This window comes from Ascaphus truei, chromosome 4 (genome assembly GCF_040206685.1).
Source record: "Ascaphus truei isolate aAscTru1 chromosome 4, aAscTru1.hap1, whole genome shotgun sequence".
In the NCBI taxonomy this organism is placed as follows: domain Eukaryota; kingdom Metazoa; phylum Chordata; class Amphibia; order Anura; family Ascaphidae; genus Ascaphus; species Ascaphus truei.
In genome coordinates, this window is record NC_134486.1 from 263,590,426 (window position 1) to 263,604,734 (window position 14,309).

Here is a 14,309-nt window from a genome sequence, read left to right on the forward strand (position 1 = left end):
TGGTTATTTACAGGGTAAATCTCCATATGTACTGCAAAGGACTGAAGTTATTAATGTATCTATTAATTTATATATGTACACTGAATCCCATGAGAATTCCTGCAACATTTTTTGGGCGTTACATGCTCCCAAACTGTGCCTCGGGACTATGGGACAATTCTACTCAGAAGTGCTTCTCCACAAGACACCTTGCACACTGGAAGATATCTCCTCGACCATATTGTACTATATGTTGTGTCATTCTGTATATTGCGCTGGCCTCTCTGTTTTTGTTTGTATACCTCCTGGCCCCATTCAAGGGAACGGGACATAAAGGGTCACAGTTACTAAGCAGTGTTACTTAAAAGGACACCTTCTATGCTGGGAAACTGCTTTGTGCTGGAAGCGGCCATATGTTTTTTTGGGGGGGTTTATACCAAGGCTATCAAGATGCGGCATAGATGGGCATGGGAGCTCAAAGACTGGATCACTTAACTAAATTGTATGGCTACAGTAATAAAGTACAGGGCACCTGGAAACATACATTAACTAATCTCACCTTGGCGTACTCGGTGTCACTAAGAAAGGTTATGTGAGGATTAAATTACTCCTGCAGTGCAGCAAAGCTATGCACCTCGGGGATTAATGGGTTAAAATAATCCGCAAGTCTAACCTTATTTCCACTGAAAAGGCTTCTGAATGCAGTAATAAATAATACATTTCAAGTTATAAAAAAAATAAAAAAAATAATAATGACGTTCCTCCACTTGCATTCCTACAATAACGGCAATAGGCTACAATGCATAAATCATCCCCAAGATAAAGAGGGGGTAGGGATGGGGGCAAATACTAACCTTCTAAATCAGGGCTGCACAACATACGTGATGACTCTGGCCGGGCGCCAGTTAATTAAATAAAAAAAAAAAAAAAAAAGTTTAAAAAAAATGGCGGCGGATACATCCCTCCTCCCTCTCCCTCCCAGCCCCCTCCCTCTCCCTCCCAGCCCCCTCCCTCTCCCTCCCTCTCCCTCCCTCTCCCTCCCCCTCCCCATCCCAGCCCCCAGGTTTTGCGGTGCGCGGGGGCAGCAGCAGCCGTGGGTTTTTTTTTTTTCAATAGCAAGAGATGCCGGGGCGGGGCTTAGTACCGGGGAGAGGATGTGCTAAGCTGATCTAAGAGAGAGGTGTGTGTGTGTCTGTGTGTGTGTGTCTGTGTGTGTGTGTCTGTGTGTGTGTCTGTGTCTGTGTGTGTGTCTGTGTGTGTGTGTCTGTGTGTGTGTCTGTGTGTGTGTGTGTGTCTGTGTGTGTGTCTGTGTGTGTGTCTGTGTCTGTGTGTGTGTGTCTGTGTCTGTGTGTGTGTGTGTCTGTGTGTGTGTGTGTCTGTGTGTGTCTGTGTGTGTGTGTGTCTGTGTCTGTGTGTGTGTGTCTGTGTGTGTGTGTGTGTCTGTGTGTGTGAGTCTGTGTGTGTGAGTCTGTGTGTGTGAGTCTGTGTGTCTGTCTGTCTGTGGGTGTGAAAAACGGGCTGGTGGGGGGTGGGTGTGAAAAACGGGCTGGTGGGGGGTGGGTGTGAAAAACGGGCTGGTTGGGGGTGGGTGTGTGTGAAAAACGGGCTGGTGGGGTGTGGGTGGATGTGAAAAACGGGCTGGTGGGGGGTGGGTGGTGTGAAAAACGGCCTGGTGGGGGGGGGGTTGGGTGTGAAAAACAGGCTGGTGGGGGGTGGGCTGCTGACATGTGAGGGGGGGTGGGCTGCTGGCATGAGGGGGGGTGGGCTGCTGACATGTGAGGGGGTGGGCTGCTGACATGTGAGGGGGTGGGCTGCTGACATGTGAGGGGGGGTGGGATGTGAGGGGGGGTGGGCTGCTGACATGTGAGGGGGGGCTGGGCTGCTGACATGTGAGGGGCAGTGGGGGGGAAGTGATGTGAGGTGCAGGGGGGGGGAGAGAGTGATGTGAGGTGCAGGGGGGGAGAGTGATGTGAGGTGCAGGGGGGGGAGAGAGTGATGTGAGGTGCAGGGGGGGGAGAGAGTGATGTGAGGTGCAGGGGGGGAGAGTGATGTGAGGTGCAGGGGGGGGGGAGATACTGATGTGAGTTGCAGGGGGAGGGTGAGAGTGATGTGAGTTGCAGGGGGAGGGTGTGATGTGAGTTGCAGGGGGGAGAGAGTGTCACATTGAGGGGAGGGGGAAAGAATGTCACATTGAGGGGAGGGGGAGAGTGTCATATTGAGGGGAGGGGGAGAGTCATATTGAGGGGAGGGGGAGAGTGTCATATTGAGGGGAGGGGGAGAGAGTGTCATTAAGGGGAGGGGGAGAGAGTGTCATATTGAGGGAAGCGAGACATGGGGGGTTGTTGACTTGTGGGGGGGATGCTGACATGGAATGGGCTGGGGGATGTGGAGGGGGGTATTGTATGTTTGATGTGGAGGGGTGTATTGTGTGTTTGATGTGGAGAGATGGGGGTATGAGAGATAGATGGGGAGTATCGTAAAGATTGATAGTGAGGGGTTCTGGGGGAGATATGATGATGATGATGATGATGATGATGATGGTGATGAGAGGTGCTGGAGGAGAGATGATGATGATGATGATTTAACCCGTGCGGCCCAAATTTTTTTTCCTTGGAGCAATTCGGCCCTTCTCGCTTTACGAGTTGGGCAGGCCTGCTCTAAATAGTGGGAAATAAACAACTCTTAACCTGGTTTAATTCACAAACTACTGTTTCAGTACGAACACCAAGAAAGAGGATGAATAGGTTCATCCGCTTCTGCATATTGTTCTGCTATTTCAATACCTTCTTTTCACATTTTGCACTTGCAGACTCACACAGAGATGCGATATTCAGTTTCAAGACAAACTGAGTGCCGTCCTAGCATATAACTAATCTATCTGCCTTTCCAAACACTTGCAGAAGCGTAGGCTGTGATATCCATATACGCATTAGTTATGTAATATCACATGACGGAAACGACTATACTTTATGGTAGAACTTCATATTTCAGGATGTTCCCCTGGCCTGGGTCAGTCCGATTAATTATAGTTCAGGTAATCCCGAATGTCTTCTATTTGACCCTGATAGATAGTGATGGGTAGGTTTTGCTTACATACAGCATAATAGCAGAAACATGAGACGTACTGTAGCAATGGATCTAAACGATTTACTGGTTCCTAAAATAGTACTATACAAAGGCAATTAACCGAAAGAGGACCAGAAAAAGGAAATAAGTGCTATGCAGTGGTGGCCCATAATGGCCCTCTCTCTGCACACCCCTCCCACTCCAGGTCACATACTCTACTCGCCCTCGTGTCCCTGTCTCATCCCATCCCCCCATGTCTCCCCCTCTATCATCTGTCCCTATATCCTCCTCTCTCTCGTCTGTCCCCAATATCCTCCCCTCTCTCTCGTCCACCCCCCATGTCTCTCTTGTCCATTCCCCCAACCAGGATGTTTAATATCTATACATATATAAATGTGTTTTCCCCTGTGGGCAATTTATGCCCCAGTCCAACACTGGTGGCGAGCTCTCAGAGTCCAGAGGTAGTGCTCGAGTTTCTGCCTCCTGGGCAAGCGCATGCAACCAACAGCAGTTGGGCGCTACTGCTCTGTTTAAAGGGATGGAGATTGTGCAGGGTGACAGCGCAGGAAATTAGCTTTGTGCCGGACGCGATCAGTGAGCAATGCGAAGCACCATAAAGGTTTTTTTCTTGGGTTCCCCAAAAAATCCAGCATTTTGCTTAGGGCCCCGCAATAAACACCACTGTTGTTATGCCTTGAATAGTGCCTGGTTCTGGAGCACTATTATAATAAATAGATGATAATAATAGCATGTTCTTGTATAGCATTGCTAGTTTTACATAACGCTTTACTGAGACATTTTGCAGGCACAGGTCCCTGCCCCGTGGAGCTTACAATCTATGTTTTGGTGCCTGAAGCACAGGGAGATAAAGTGACTTGCCCAAGGTCACAAGGAGCCGACACCGGTTCCCCTGCTTCACACTCAGTGTTAGTCAGTGTCTTTACTCACTGAGCCACTCCTTCTCTGGTGTTTAAAGTTAGAGCAAGTACTCTAGGATTAGCATGTCAGGAAATATTCCACAACCCGAACAGAGGTCACACTGACCCCTGGGAATGGGAATTGTAGCGCTCTACACATACCCATCGCATTAACAAAAACATGATGGTACCATTACGTTTCTATTTAGAATCAAAGAATACTACTACTTTCTTTTTTACACACTTACAGGTCCAATTTCTAGTTAAAGACAACTTTACTGTATTTATTTTAGTAAGCCTCTGTTCTTTTCGGTTTTCTAAAGCATAAGGATTGTACAGTAAAAATCTTTCTAAAATATGGTCCAAATAGCAATGTTTAATAAACTGATTTTTTTTTGGGGGGGGGAAGTCAGGCTCAGTAGAACTACCTTTGTAAGCCCCTTTAACCACGGACAACTGTTATATCCCATTTAGGGATGGCCTGTTAATACAGTCTGCTTATTTTAACTTAACCCACTTCCCTACCAGTGGGCAAGTATTACAAGGGTGATCGATCCCCCTGCTTTCCCAGTCTAGGAATATTTGGGGGAACGCCAGGTATCGGCAGTAACACTATAGTCAAGTTGCATTTGTGGGCCAAATCTGGCTGGCAAAATGTCTTGGACAGTCTGCTCATGCTAATTTCATTACAATTAAATACAAATGCCATACTTTTAAGCATGGTTATCCCTTTGGGTGCCAGAGGGTCTGCGGTATTAGTGTGCTACAGCTCCTCCTGCACATGATCACAGCGATCACGCAATCGCAGCGGCGCTGAGTCCAGACATGGAAGAGAAGTCCTCCTCTTTGGTTTCCCTTCATGCCAGATCAAATTAACCTGAAATCACCTGAAAAACAAGCTGTTAGAGGCCAGGACGTAGCCACTATGTCATGGGACCCCTGGAGTGCCAGACACTATGTCTTAGAGCACCCAAAGGGTTCATATAAATATATATGATACAGATGCTTGCAAGCTGTAGGTAATATATTTTGAAGCCTTCTTAACTATATCCTAAATTACAAATCTCGTGTCCCTCCTAGTCCTAATTATTTCCCAATCCGGCCCCTTCGGAATACGAGTGTACAGATTCTGCTGACGTGGCTGGGCCTCCTGTATGCTGCTTATGTTAATCAGCAAGTCAGGTGACCTGCAGCCACTGAGTCACATGAGCTCAGCTTTATTCCGGTAAAACTAGTAAACGCACTGTTCAGCTCTGTGTGTGTGTGAACTCTAATCTCTCGTTTCTCCTTCTCCCGTCAAAAACACACAGAAGAGAACAGTAAAGCATAAGGTACACTGGCTCTCAGACGTGCCGGAGGAAGAGATAATCACTCAGCATTTCCACAGTAAAAAGATAACTACCCAATCGCCACAAACAACCCATGAGCTAGGAAATGGGTGGATGCCATAAAATGAATGTTGCTTTTAATTACAATAATTCTGCTTCTTGTGACATGCTGTTTTTCTTGTTATTACAAGGCATGGGTGATTCACTGAGCAAAATGAGACGCCGAAATGTGCAGCTTTTTTCCATACATCAGGACAGCTTATAAAGTATGATTTTGTTTTTTTTTGCTTGTCTATACATTTAAGTTATTAAACATTATTTACATGGACTTAACCTTCCTGCTTTCTGGGTGGCTCAACTAGGACACGTGAGAAAGCAATTTGTTGAAGATAGATTAGAGAGCTTCTCTTAGGATGTAGTCTGTGGTACTTTAATGATTACAAATGGTAGTTTTGGTGAATTTGACAAGCCTTTTTATGCGGTCTACAGTTATTCCAGACTACTGGTGCTTTTCTATAGACTTATACCAACAGGGACTATTCCTGGAAAAACCATGTTATTTATCTGTGTTGCTTGTAGGTCACCAGCAGGCACTGCACTTTAAGAGCACAAAGAGAGGTTTAAATCAGCAGTCCACTGCCATTTATATTAACCTACTTCAAGAACTCTTGTTCTGCTTCTAAAGCAGTTTCTATTTTTAATATGGGATCATTTAGGATATATATATATACAAGTATATATATATATATATATATATATATATATATATATATATATATATATATATATATATATATATATATATATATATAAACTTGTGAACACATTCACATGTTTTGGACAGGTCTGCAACCCTGCTTTTCACCATTATCACCTAGCATACAGTGCTTCCACTGCAGCAAGGGATTCTGGGAAATGACATGTAAATTAGCACACAATGGCACCTTTTGTCTCAAGTCCACATTGCATGGAAAACCTTTAAGCCAAAGCGTGCTGCTTTAAACACCGCTTTTAAACATAGCCTGGGATGAGATGCAAAGCCAATAAACCCATTCACAGACAGACTGTTTCGACCTTGTGGTGTTGGTTCTACATGAGATTGCTGAGCAGAGAATACACATTTAAAGCAGCAAACAGTAAAAAAATAGATTATATCCTATATAGTTTATTTTAAATAAAACAGTTCTGTAGTATTAGATAATAGTATGTGCATTTAGTTCTTTTTTTCTTTAACTCCTACCATTTTTAATGATTTTTTTAAAATGTACTTATCCTTTGGTTGCTACAGCAACCATAGAGAGAGTAATAATATCCACTTCCTCTTTTGAAACAGGCTCTTACACATCTTTTTGAGCTCTGGCCTTTGGCTACAATGTATCACAAACAGATCTGTTGCTGTGTTCCAAACAGCAGATTGTCACTGGACACTGTAACAATGTGTTACACATAGTAATATAATGTTACACATAGTAATATAATGTTACACATAGTAATATAATGTTACACATAGTAATATAATGTTACACATAGTAATATAATGTTACACATAGTAATATAATGTTACACATAGTAATATAATGTTACACATAGTAATATAATGTTACACATAGTAATATAATGTTACACATAGTAATATAATGTTACACATAGTAATATAATGTTACACATAGTAATATAATGTCACGCACTGCAGCACAATGTTATGGAAGCCATTTCAGTATGTACACAAACCAGGATTTTCACAGATTTAGAAGAGGAGCACCAATCGATTGCCAGCTTAGTTAACAATGTACAATTATAAATGGTCACATATTTTACATATACAAATAATAATGTAGTATTGCTGCTTTACGAGTTACAACAGATCTATAGCCTGCATCATATATACATCATCACAAGTACAAAGAAAACCTCAGGCACATATTGTGACATTCACAACATGACGGGAGACGCACAAAAATAGCATCAATATAAGATATCCCTGGGAGAGACCTCACATTTTATTAGTACAAAATAAATGCCAGGCGGCATACTGTACATACACTCTCTTTCAGGGGGAGGGGAGCAGCACTGAAGACTATCTAGCTTTGTAAAATGGCATGGCGTATGATCTAATGCTTTTAATCACATTAGCATCAGTACTGTGTTGGCACAAGGGGGAATATCTCTCAGACTATCAGAGACATCCCTGCCTTGCACTGGAAACACTGGCCATTATTTTGTTTGGAGTAGCTGTGCCTCTGCATGAATAGGTCTAGAAATCTGTACAGAGTAGCCACCTAATTTAACAAATAGCTATTAAATTAATTCTCAAGCAAAAAAAACTGGCACACTGAAAAAAAAAACATTCCTTTTTGTGATTCAGTTATTGCAATGTTAAGCATTGGTGGGAAACAGGTGGCCCTCTGGGGCTTTACTTGCTGCCCTCAACCTCTGGTCACCCCAGCAGCCGCTCTCCTTCTGTCCTCGGTGCGAAGATGTCACTAGCATGGATCGCTCAGCTGCGTAGTGCACTGATAATACTGTACTGTACTGCCCGACGCCTCTCCTGTGCTAATTACCAATTCCCTGTCATAAGAGGAACGGGACTGCATTCAACTGCGGCATTAGGCTGCGCTTATAGTGCCATCCCTGGCGATAGTGACGTCATGCAGCGGTTGCTGGAAAAATCTAATTGACTTGACTTCCAGCGATCGCGACCAAGCCTCCGCGTCGCTTCTACTATATGCGCACGTGATAGCGGCAATACATTTGTTTTGCCGCAACGTCGCGTCGCCAGCACTATAAGCCCGGCCTGAGGCAGCGGACCAAATTCACTAAGCTCCAGTACAGGTTAGCCCGCCTGATCCTGATCCATTCAAGTCAATAGGGCAACACTGGATTGGGTGTGCAAACACACAACTGCGCTTGATAAATCTGCTCCATGGACTCAAAACTATCTATTTGGTTTGTGCATCGTTCAGCTTCATCTTTTTCCTGCCAGATGAAAGTTACCACAGACCATATCATGCAATATATCCATGTTCAGAACTTTGATACAGGGCCACGACAGTAACCAAATATTCCTGAAAGCAGATAGTAGGGTAAGAGGTAGATATCACGAGATAAAGTAATATAGATAATCATGGTACAATTGTGCCTGCAGAAAATCACACTAAGACAACCGTGCATTTGGTATTCATACCAACATTTTAAGCACTATATTAATTTATCAAATCATATTGACCCTACCAGTCAATGAAACTTACAATTTGTAGGTGTACCTGTGCAACACAGGGAAACAATGGCTAAGTTAATGAGCAAAACAGTTCACAACCTGGCACCTGACTAACAGTGATGTCCAAAAACACAGAGCTGTTTCCTCTCGTGAACTTTATACATGTGTAATCATTTTAGGAAATGTTTATCTTGGTTCACTCTATCCTGTAGAAAAAAACGAAATATGCAATCTGACAAATACGGAGTTCCTAAGAAGTACAGATAAAAAAAAACACAACATTGTCACACAATAGAGCATATTGAAATCAACTGAAGTGTTATTCACAGTCTTGACATTGGGTTCACCAAAGAAAACATCAAACCCATAGCTTCCAAACAGGGATTATGGTATCCGGATCATTCAACATTGTGCCAGAGGACAAACTCATTGTATGGATTATACATTTGTAGGAAATCTGAGCTATGGTACAAAAGAAAGTCTAGTTTGCCATGTCTTGAATACACAAAGGTACATGAAGTGTAGCTGCAACAAGGTTAAATATGGTCTTGTACGAGCTATATGTACTGTATGTGACAATAGAGGGCAGTTTCTTTTTCTTTTACAAAGTTACTTTTACACTTTCTAACTTTACTGTTGTTCAAATAATTGTTCACAAAAATATCCTGTACTTTGCTGTCACTACTTGGTATAGCTATATTTGTGAGTACAGCTTTTTGGAGCAAGGTATGTCTGGCTTGATTTGTACATGTGGATTCTGAAATGTGAATGTATGCTGGAGTATGTATGTACAGTACATATAAAACACCCAAAACAATTACCTACTAAACGCTCATTTCAATATTTTAAGGATGACAAATTGTGAATTTTTTTATTATAGAATATTAATTTGTATTGGGATATTCATAAAAAAATTGCAAAATCAAAGTAAAAAAGTTAAAATTTGTACAACACAGCCATAGTACTTTGCAGCAAATTGATACATTTGTAGAGCAGAAAAATATGTATTACTTATGTGAACTACTCAAAAGAATAAATATGTTTGTTCTTTAACAACCAACATTTTATTGATACATATATTAACACACATAGGACCAGACTATTTCTCTTGTACTGCAACACAGCTACTTATTAATAGGGTACTCCCTTTATAGACATTGAGTGCATTATAGAGGGACTTATCTGTATGATAGTGTCTATACTTCATACAGTGTCTTTTCTCTCTTTTTTTTGCTGTTTATACATATATTAAGACTAAATAATTCAATGAATAATATAATCATTCAGGAGGGGTTGAAAAAATGACAGGATGAGATGTTAAGAATAGAAAATGTTTATATTTACATTTTACTAATAAATACTTTATTCATATTAAATGAGGTCTTCGAATTTTACATAAAACCAAAGACAATACATTCTACAAATCTGACAAGTCTTTGAAAATGTAAATACTTTTGGAAGTACAGAGAGCAGTCAGCAGATTGCAGAAAACTTGCCTATGAAATCTTCCGTCAGCAAATTACAATAATCTAATGGTACTGTGACTCTTTAAAATAACTATTCAGCCCAAGTGCAGTCCACACAACACAGGGTCATCCGTTAAATTTGAAGGAAAGGAGATTATACCAGCATCAAAGGAAAGGGCCCTATACAGTAAGGGCAGCTAAAGTGTGGAATTAATTTCCCATGGAGACTGATGGCAGATACAATAGAGGTCTTCAAAATAAGGTTGACATCTTTTTACAAAGGCAAGTAAACCCTTTGTGAAAACCTACTGTATACTAAGAAAGATTTATAGAAAATTAGAAAACCATCAACACTGTTGGATGCTGTGCTGCCTTTTTTCCTGCTATTTGTGAACTTATTCTAGTGATTTGAAATGAGTGTTAAAATTGTAGAAAGGGTTGATCGATTTAATTAAATTTGTAATAGAGATTAAGGGTTTGTGCACTCCACAATATAGAACCACACAATAACTGCATATGTAACACCCCCCCTCCCCTTCTTTGGTATTACTATGACTTTAAGGGGTTAACTGTGTGAGCCCACACAAAAGTAATGCCTCTTCCCCATCCCATGGTGCTGGGTGCCTAGGCAGAATCATAGCTCAATGTTTTTCTGCCCAGTGATAGTGACGTCACAGTTGGAGAGAGAAATATATTATTTATATATATATATATATATATATATATATATATATATAAATAATATCTATATATATATATCTCAAAAGAAAGAGATGCGCTTCTAGAAGACTAGATCCCCAGAGGAGTTGAAGCAGAGGGATCTCACTGTGAATAGTGTACATAGGACCATATGTATAGTATAGGATAAGTATCACCTACCCAGAAGGGTCTCCACAGGCATAGCCCCAAGGCATATTTGGACCAGCCCCATCGGAGGGTCCATAGCCGACTCTCACTCGGGCCACGTGATGGCATTAGTACCCAAGACGGGGATACTGATCACAGAGAGAGAATAGTACCAGGCCCCTCTGCCCAAAGGAGATGGAGCATTTCCGATGCTGCCCATCAGAGGGATCCCTTAGATAAGAAAAACAAATAAAAAAAAACAAATGACAGACAGGCGCACTAAGGGGTATGAACACTTTATTAATAAAACAGGACAGTGGGCACAAGCATCCACTAAGAGGTTAAAACAAATATATCAACAAAGATCATTAAAATTACTGGTTAAACACTAATATAATCGGTGATAGCACCGGGTCTACACAGGATCTCGCTAGTACAACAGAAAGGGTCCGGCGCCAGACTGAGTACTTACCCTGCTAGATGCGTGAAGACCCGCTTCCACCGGCTGCAAAAACTCCACGAGGACTGCCGCCACGTGACCTCTACGCGTTTCGCACGTAGTGCTTCATCAGGAGGTCACGTGATAGCGCTGTCCCCGGAGTTTATATGCAGAGCAGCAGCCAATGGATCTAACGTCATACCATGCAAACTAGATTCCCACATGGATTAAATGATTATATAGAATTGGTTCCCTTCCGAAAAGAATAAATTGTTAGGTGAATACTTGGGGTTCCTCTATGTGATCTAATCAATTTTTATGAATTCTTTGGACAATTTGTTTCTTTTAAATATTTTAAATCATTTTAATATGTGTGTATAAATGTATGTTTAGATCCTAACTGGGGTATGGTAATATATGGTTAGAAGTGACTTATTGTATCGGGTAATAGGTCAAAGACAAATCTGGGACCTATATACCATCACTCCATCCCAGAATGGGGTTTTATTTATTTATTTAATTAATTAACTAATTACTTAATTACTTAAACATGCTGTATGGGACTCCATTTTTATTCTGTTGTCTTTACATGTGCCTTCACTCTCCCTAATGACGTTAGATCCATTGGCTGCTGCTCTGCATATAAACTCCGGGGACAGTGCTATCACGTGACCTCCTGACGAAGCACTACGTGCGAAACGCGTAGAGGTCACGTGGCGGCAGTCCTCGTGGAGTTTTTGCAGCCGGTGGAAGCGGGTCTTCACGCATCTAGCAGGGTAAGTACTCAGTCTGGCGCCGGACCCTTTCTGTAGTACTAGCGAGATCCTGTGTAGACCCGGTGCTATCACCGATTATATTAGTGTTTAACCAGTAATTTTAATGATCTTTGTTGATATATTTGTTTTAACCTCTTAGTGGATGCTTGTGCCCACTGTCCTGTTTTATTAATAAAGTGTTCATACCCCTTAGTGCGCCTGTCTGTCATTTGTTTTTCTTGTCTGTGAGCCCCCCTTGTGGGAGCTCACTCTTATAGGGGATGTGTGGAACCCCCCCAGACTAAAGGCTGCAAGAAGGATCCCATACAGTGCCACCATTAGCGCGGAGCAACACACTTCCCATGTGAGGATCCCTTAGATAACAGGAATTAGTAAACCCTCATCACCTTCCTAGCGGGCCGAGATAGGGGCAGCTAGTGAAGAGCAGACAGCACAGACAGATAACGGCGACGAAACTATACACAATGTGAAGTGTGGGATCGATACAGTCTCTATTCTATGGAGATTAATAAAGATGCTGTTTGTATGAAGCTCCTGGTGCCCATCATTGCATTCCCAATGCCAAGCCTGCACGAATCCAGTACCCCGACAAGGTAATCAACTCTGAGAAAGCCAAGATAAGAGACATTTGATGTCAACTCCCTAGGATATATACATCTTGTCTCATGCGCCAATCTGTCCAATGTTCCCCCCACCCCCACAGAGCATGAGCAAAACAACTAAAAGGAGAAGGAGAGTAAACTCTAAAAAGTAAGCATCTGCGCAACGTTTCGGGAAAACCCTGCAGTAAAAGGTGACCACCCAGGACAATGTGGGTGTAATTCTGCACACCAGCATAGGTTTAAAAGGGTCCCATTTGTATTCTTTATACTGTACTAGAATCTCCCGATAAAGGGTTTTCCTGAAACATTGCAAATTCTCGAAGGTGGGTTGGTCCTTTTTAAGATGTTTTGTCTTGTAGCTTTGTATGTTTTTGCTGCACCTCGTTTTATAATGGTTGTTTTTTTTTCTTAATATAACTACATTTGGAGCACTCAGTGAGCAGATTCTTACTTTTTAGAATTCACTCTCTTCCTCCTTTCTATTGATGTCGTTGATTCGCCAAGGCGTCATATGTTAATAAAAAAAACTCGAAGGGCGATGTATAAAGACGTTTCTTTGTTTTGTTTTGCATTTAACAAATTGAAAGAGTGCATTGCGTCAAAAAATCTATTTCTCACCTAAAATCATTAGCAGCATACGTTGGCATGTCATTACTCATGTCGTGTACTGCAATAGGAGCACTCACGTGTGTTCAGGAGATCAAGTAGCGAGCCAGGAACCTTATTTATACAGCTCAACTCTGTTACAAAGCGCTCCGTTATAACGCGAATCCGCTTATAACGCGATGCAAGCGTGGCTCCCAATTTTCGTATTTATAAATACTTTACAACACGATTATTGCTATCTCAAATACTTTATTGTACAATGCATACAATTGTACATTACTTCTAACGCGATACGCTTATAACGCGATGTGATTCTTTGGACCCCAAAGCACAGCGTTATAAAGGGGGTTAAGCTGTAGCTAGAAGGAAAGAATCCAGGCACTCCAATGGGCTTAATAAAAAATATAACATTTATTGATCGCCGTTTGGGTAAAACGTGGGACCTTTTGTCTTCCCCTCCAATTACTCATGTTACACTTGCTGCAAGTGTTCATATACTTGTTATGGTGTGTGTCATGTTCATACATGTGAATTTATTAAGAATGATTTGTCTTTTTACTTCAATCATTTTTGCATTTATGGTGCACACTTGGAGTTTAATGCTACATGTCATTTACATATGGGCGCTACCAACATCCAAACTCCAGCCCCAAGCGGAATTGTTATACATTGGCGCACAACCACGCAATAACTTGCTCTTCTGTTCATCTATTTTACGGTAAAATAAACTTATTGACGCATCACACATTTTTTAGGGGCTATTGCAATGTTAGAGGCATTAATACAAATGTTCAAGTCATGTACAATATCCGTCTGCATATTCAACACATTTCCACGAGGGAAACAATTGCAATCTGTTTTCCCTGTTAATAGAAAAGAAGTTGGAATATGTAAAGTGAATACACGCGGTACAGACATACCCCGCATTAACGTACACAATGGGACAGGAGCGTGTATGTAAAGCGAAAATGTGCTTAAAGTGAAGCACTACCTTTTTTCACTTATCGATGCATGTACTGTACTGCAATCGTTATATACGTGCATAACTGATGTAAATAACACATTTG

General features: G+C 41.7%; 1 protein-coding gene across 6 annotated transcripts in view; it reads right to left on the reverse strand.

The window, feature by feature from the left end:
- Nucleotides 1-14,309, reverse strand: part of MAP7 (microtubule associated protein 7) — a 162,887-nt gene that overhangs the window by 115,422 nt on the left and 33,156 nt on the right. Inside the window, exon 1 of one of the 6 annotated variants that reach the window (XM_075597431.1) lies at nucleotides 834-873. The exons of the other annotated variants lie outside the window; for them this stretch is intronic. Within the exon in view, the coding sequence (XP_075453546.1) occupies nucleotides 834-858 (25 nt within the window). The 5' untranslated portion in view covers nucleotides 859-873. Of the gene's footprint in view, nucleotides 1-833; nucleotides 874-14,309 lie in introns of those variants that run through there. 6 annotated transcript variants of the gene reach the window in all.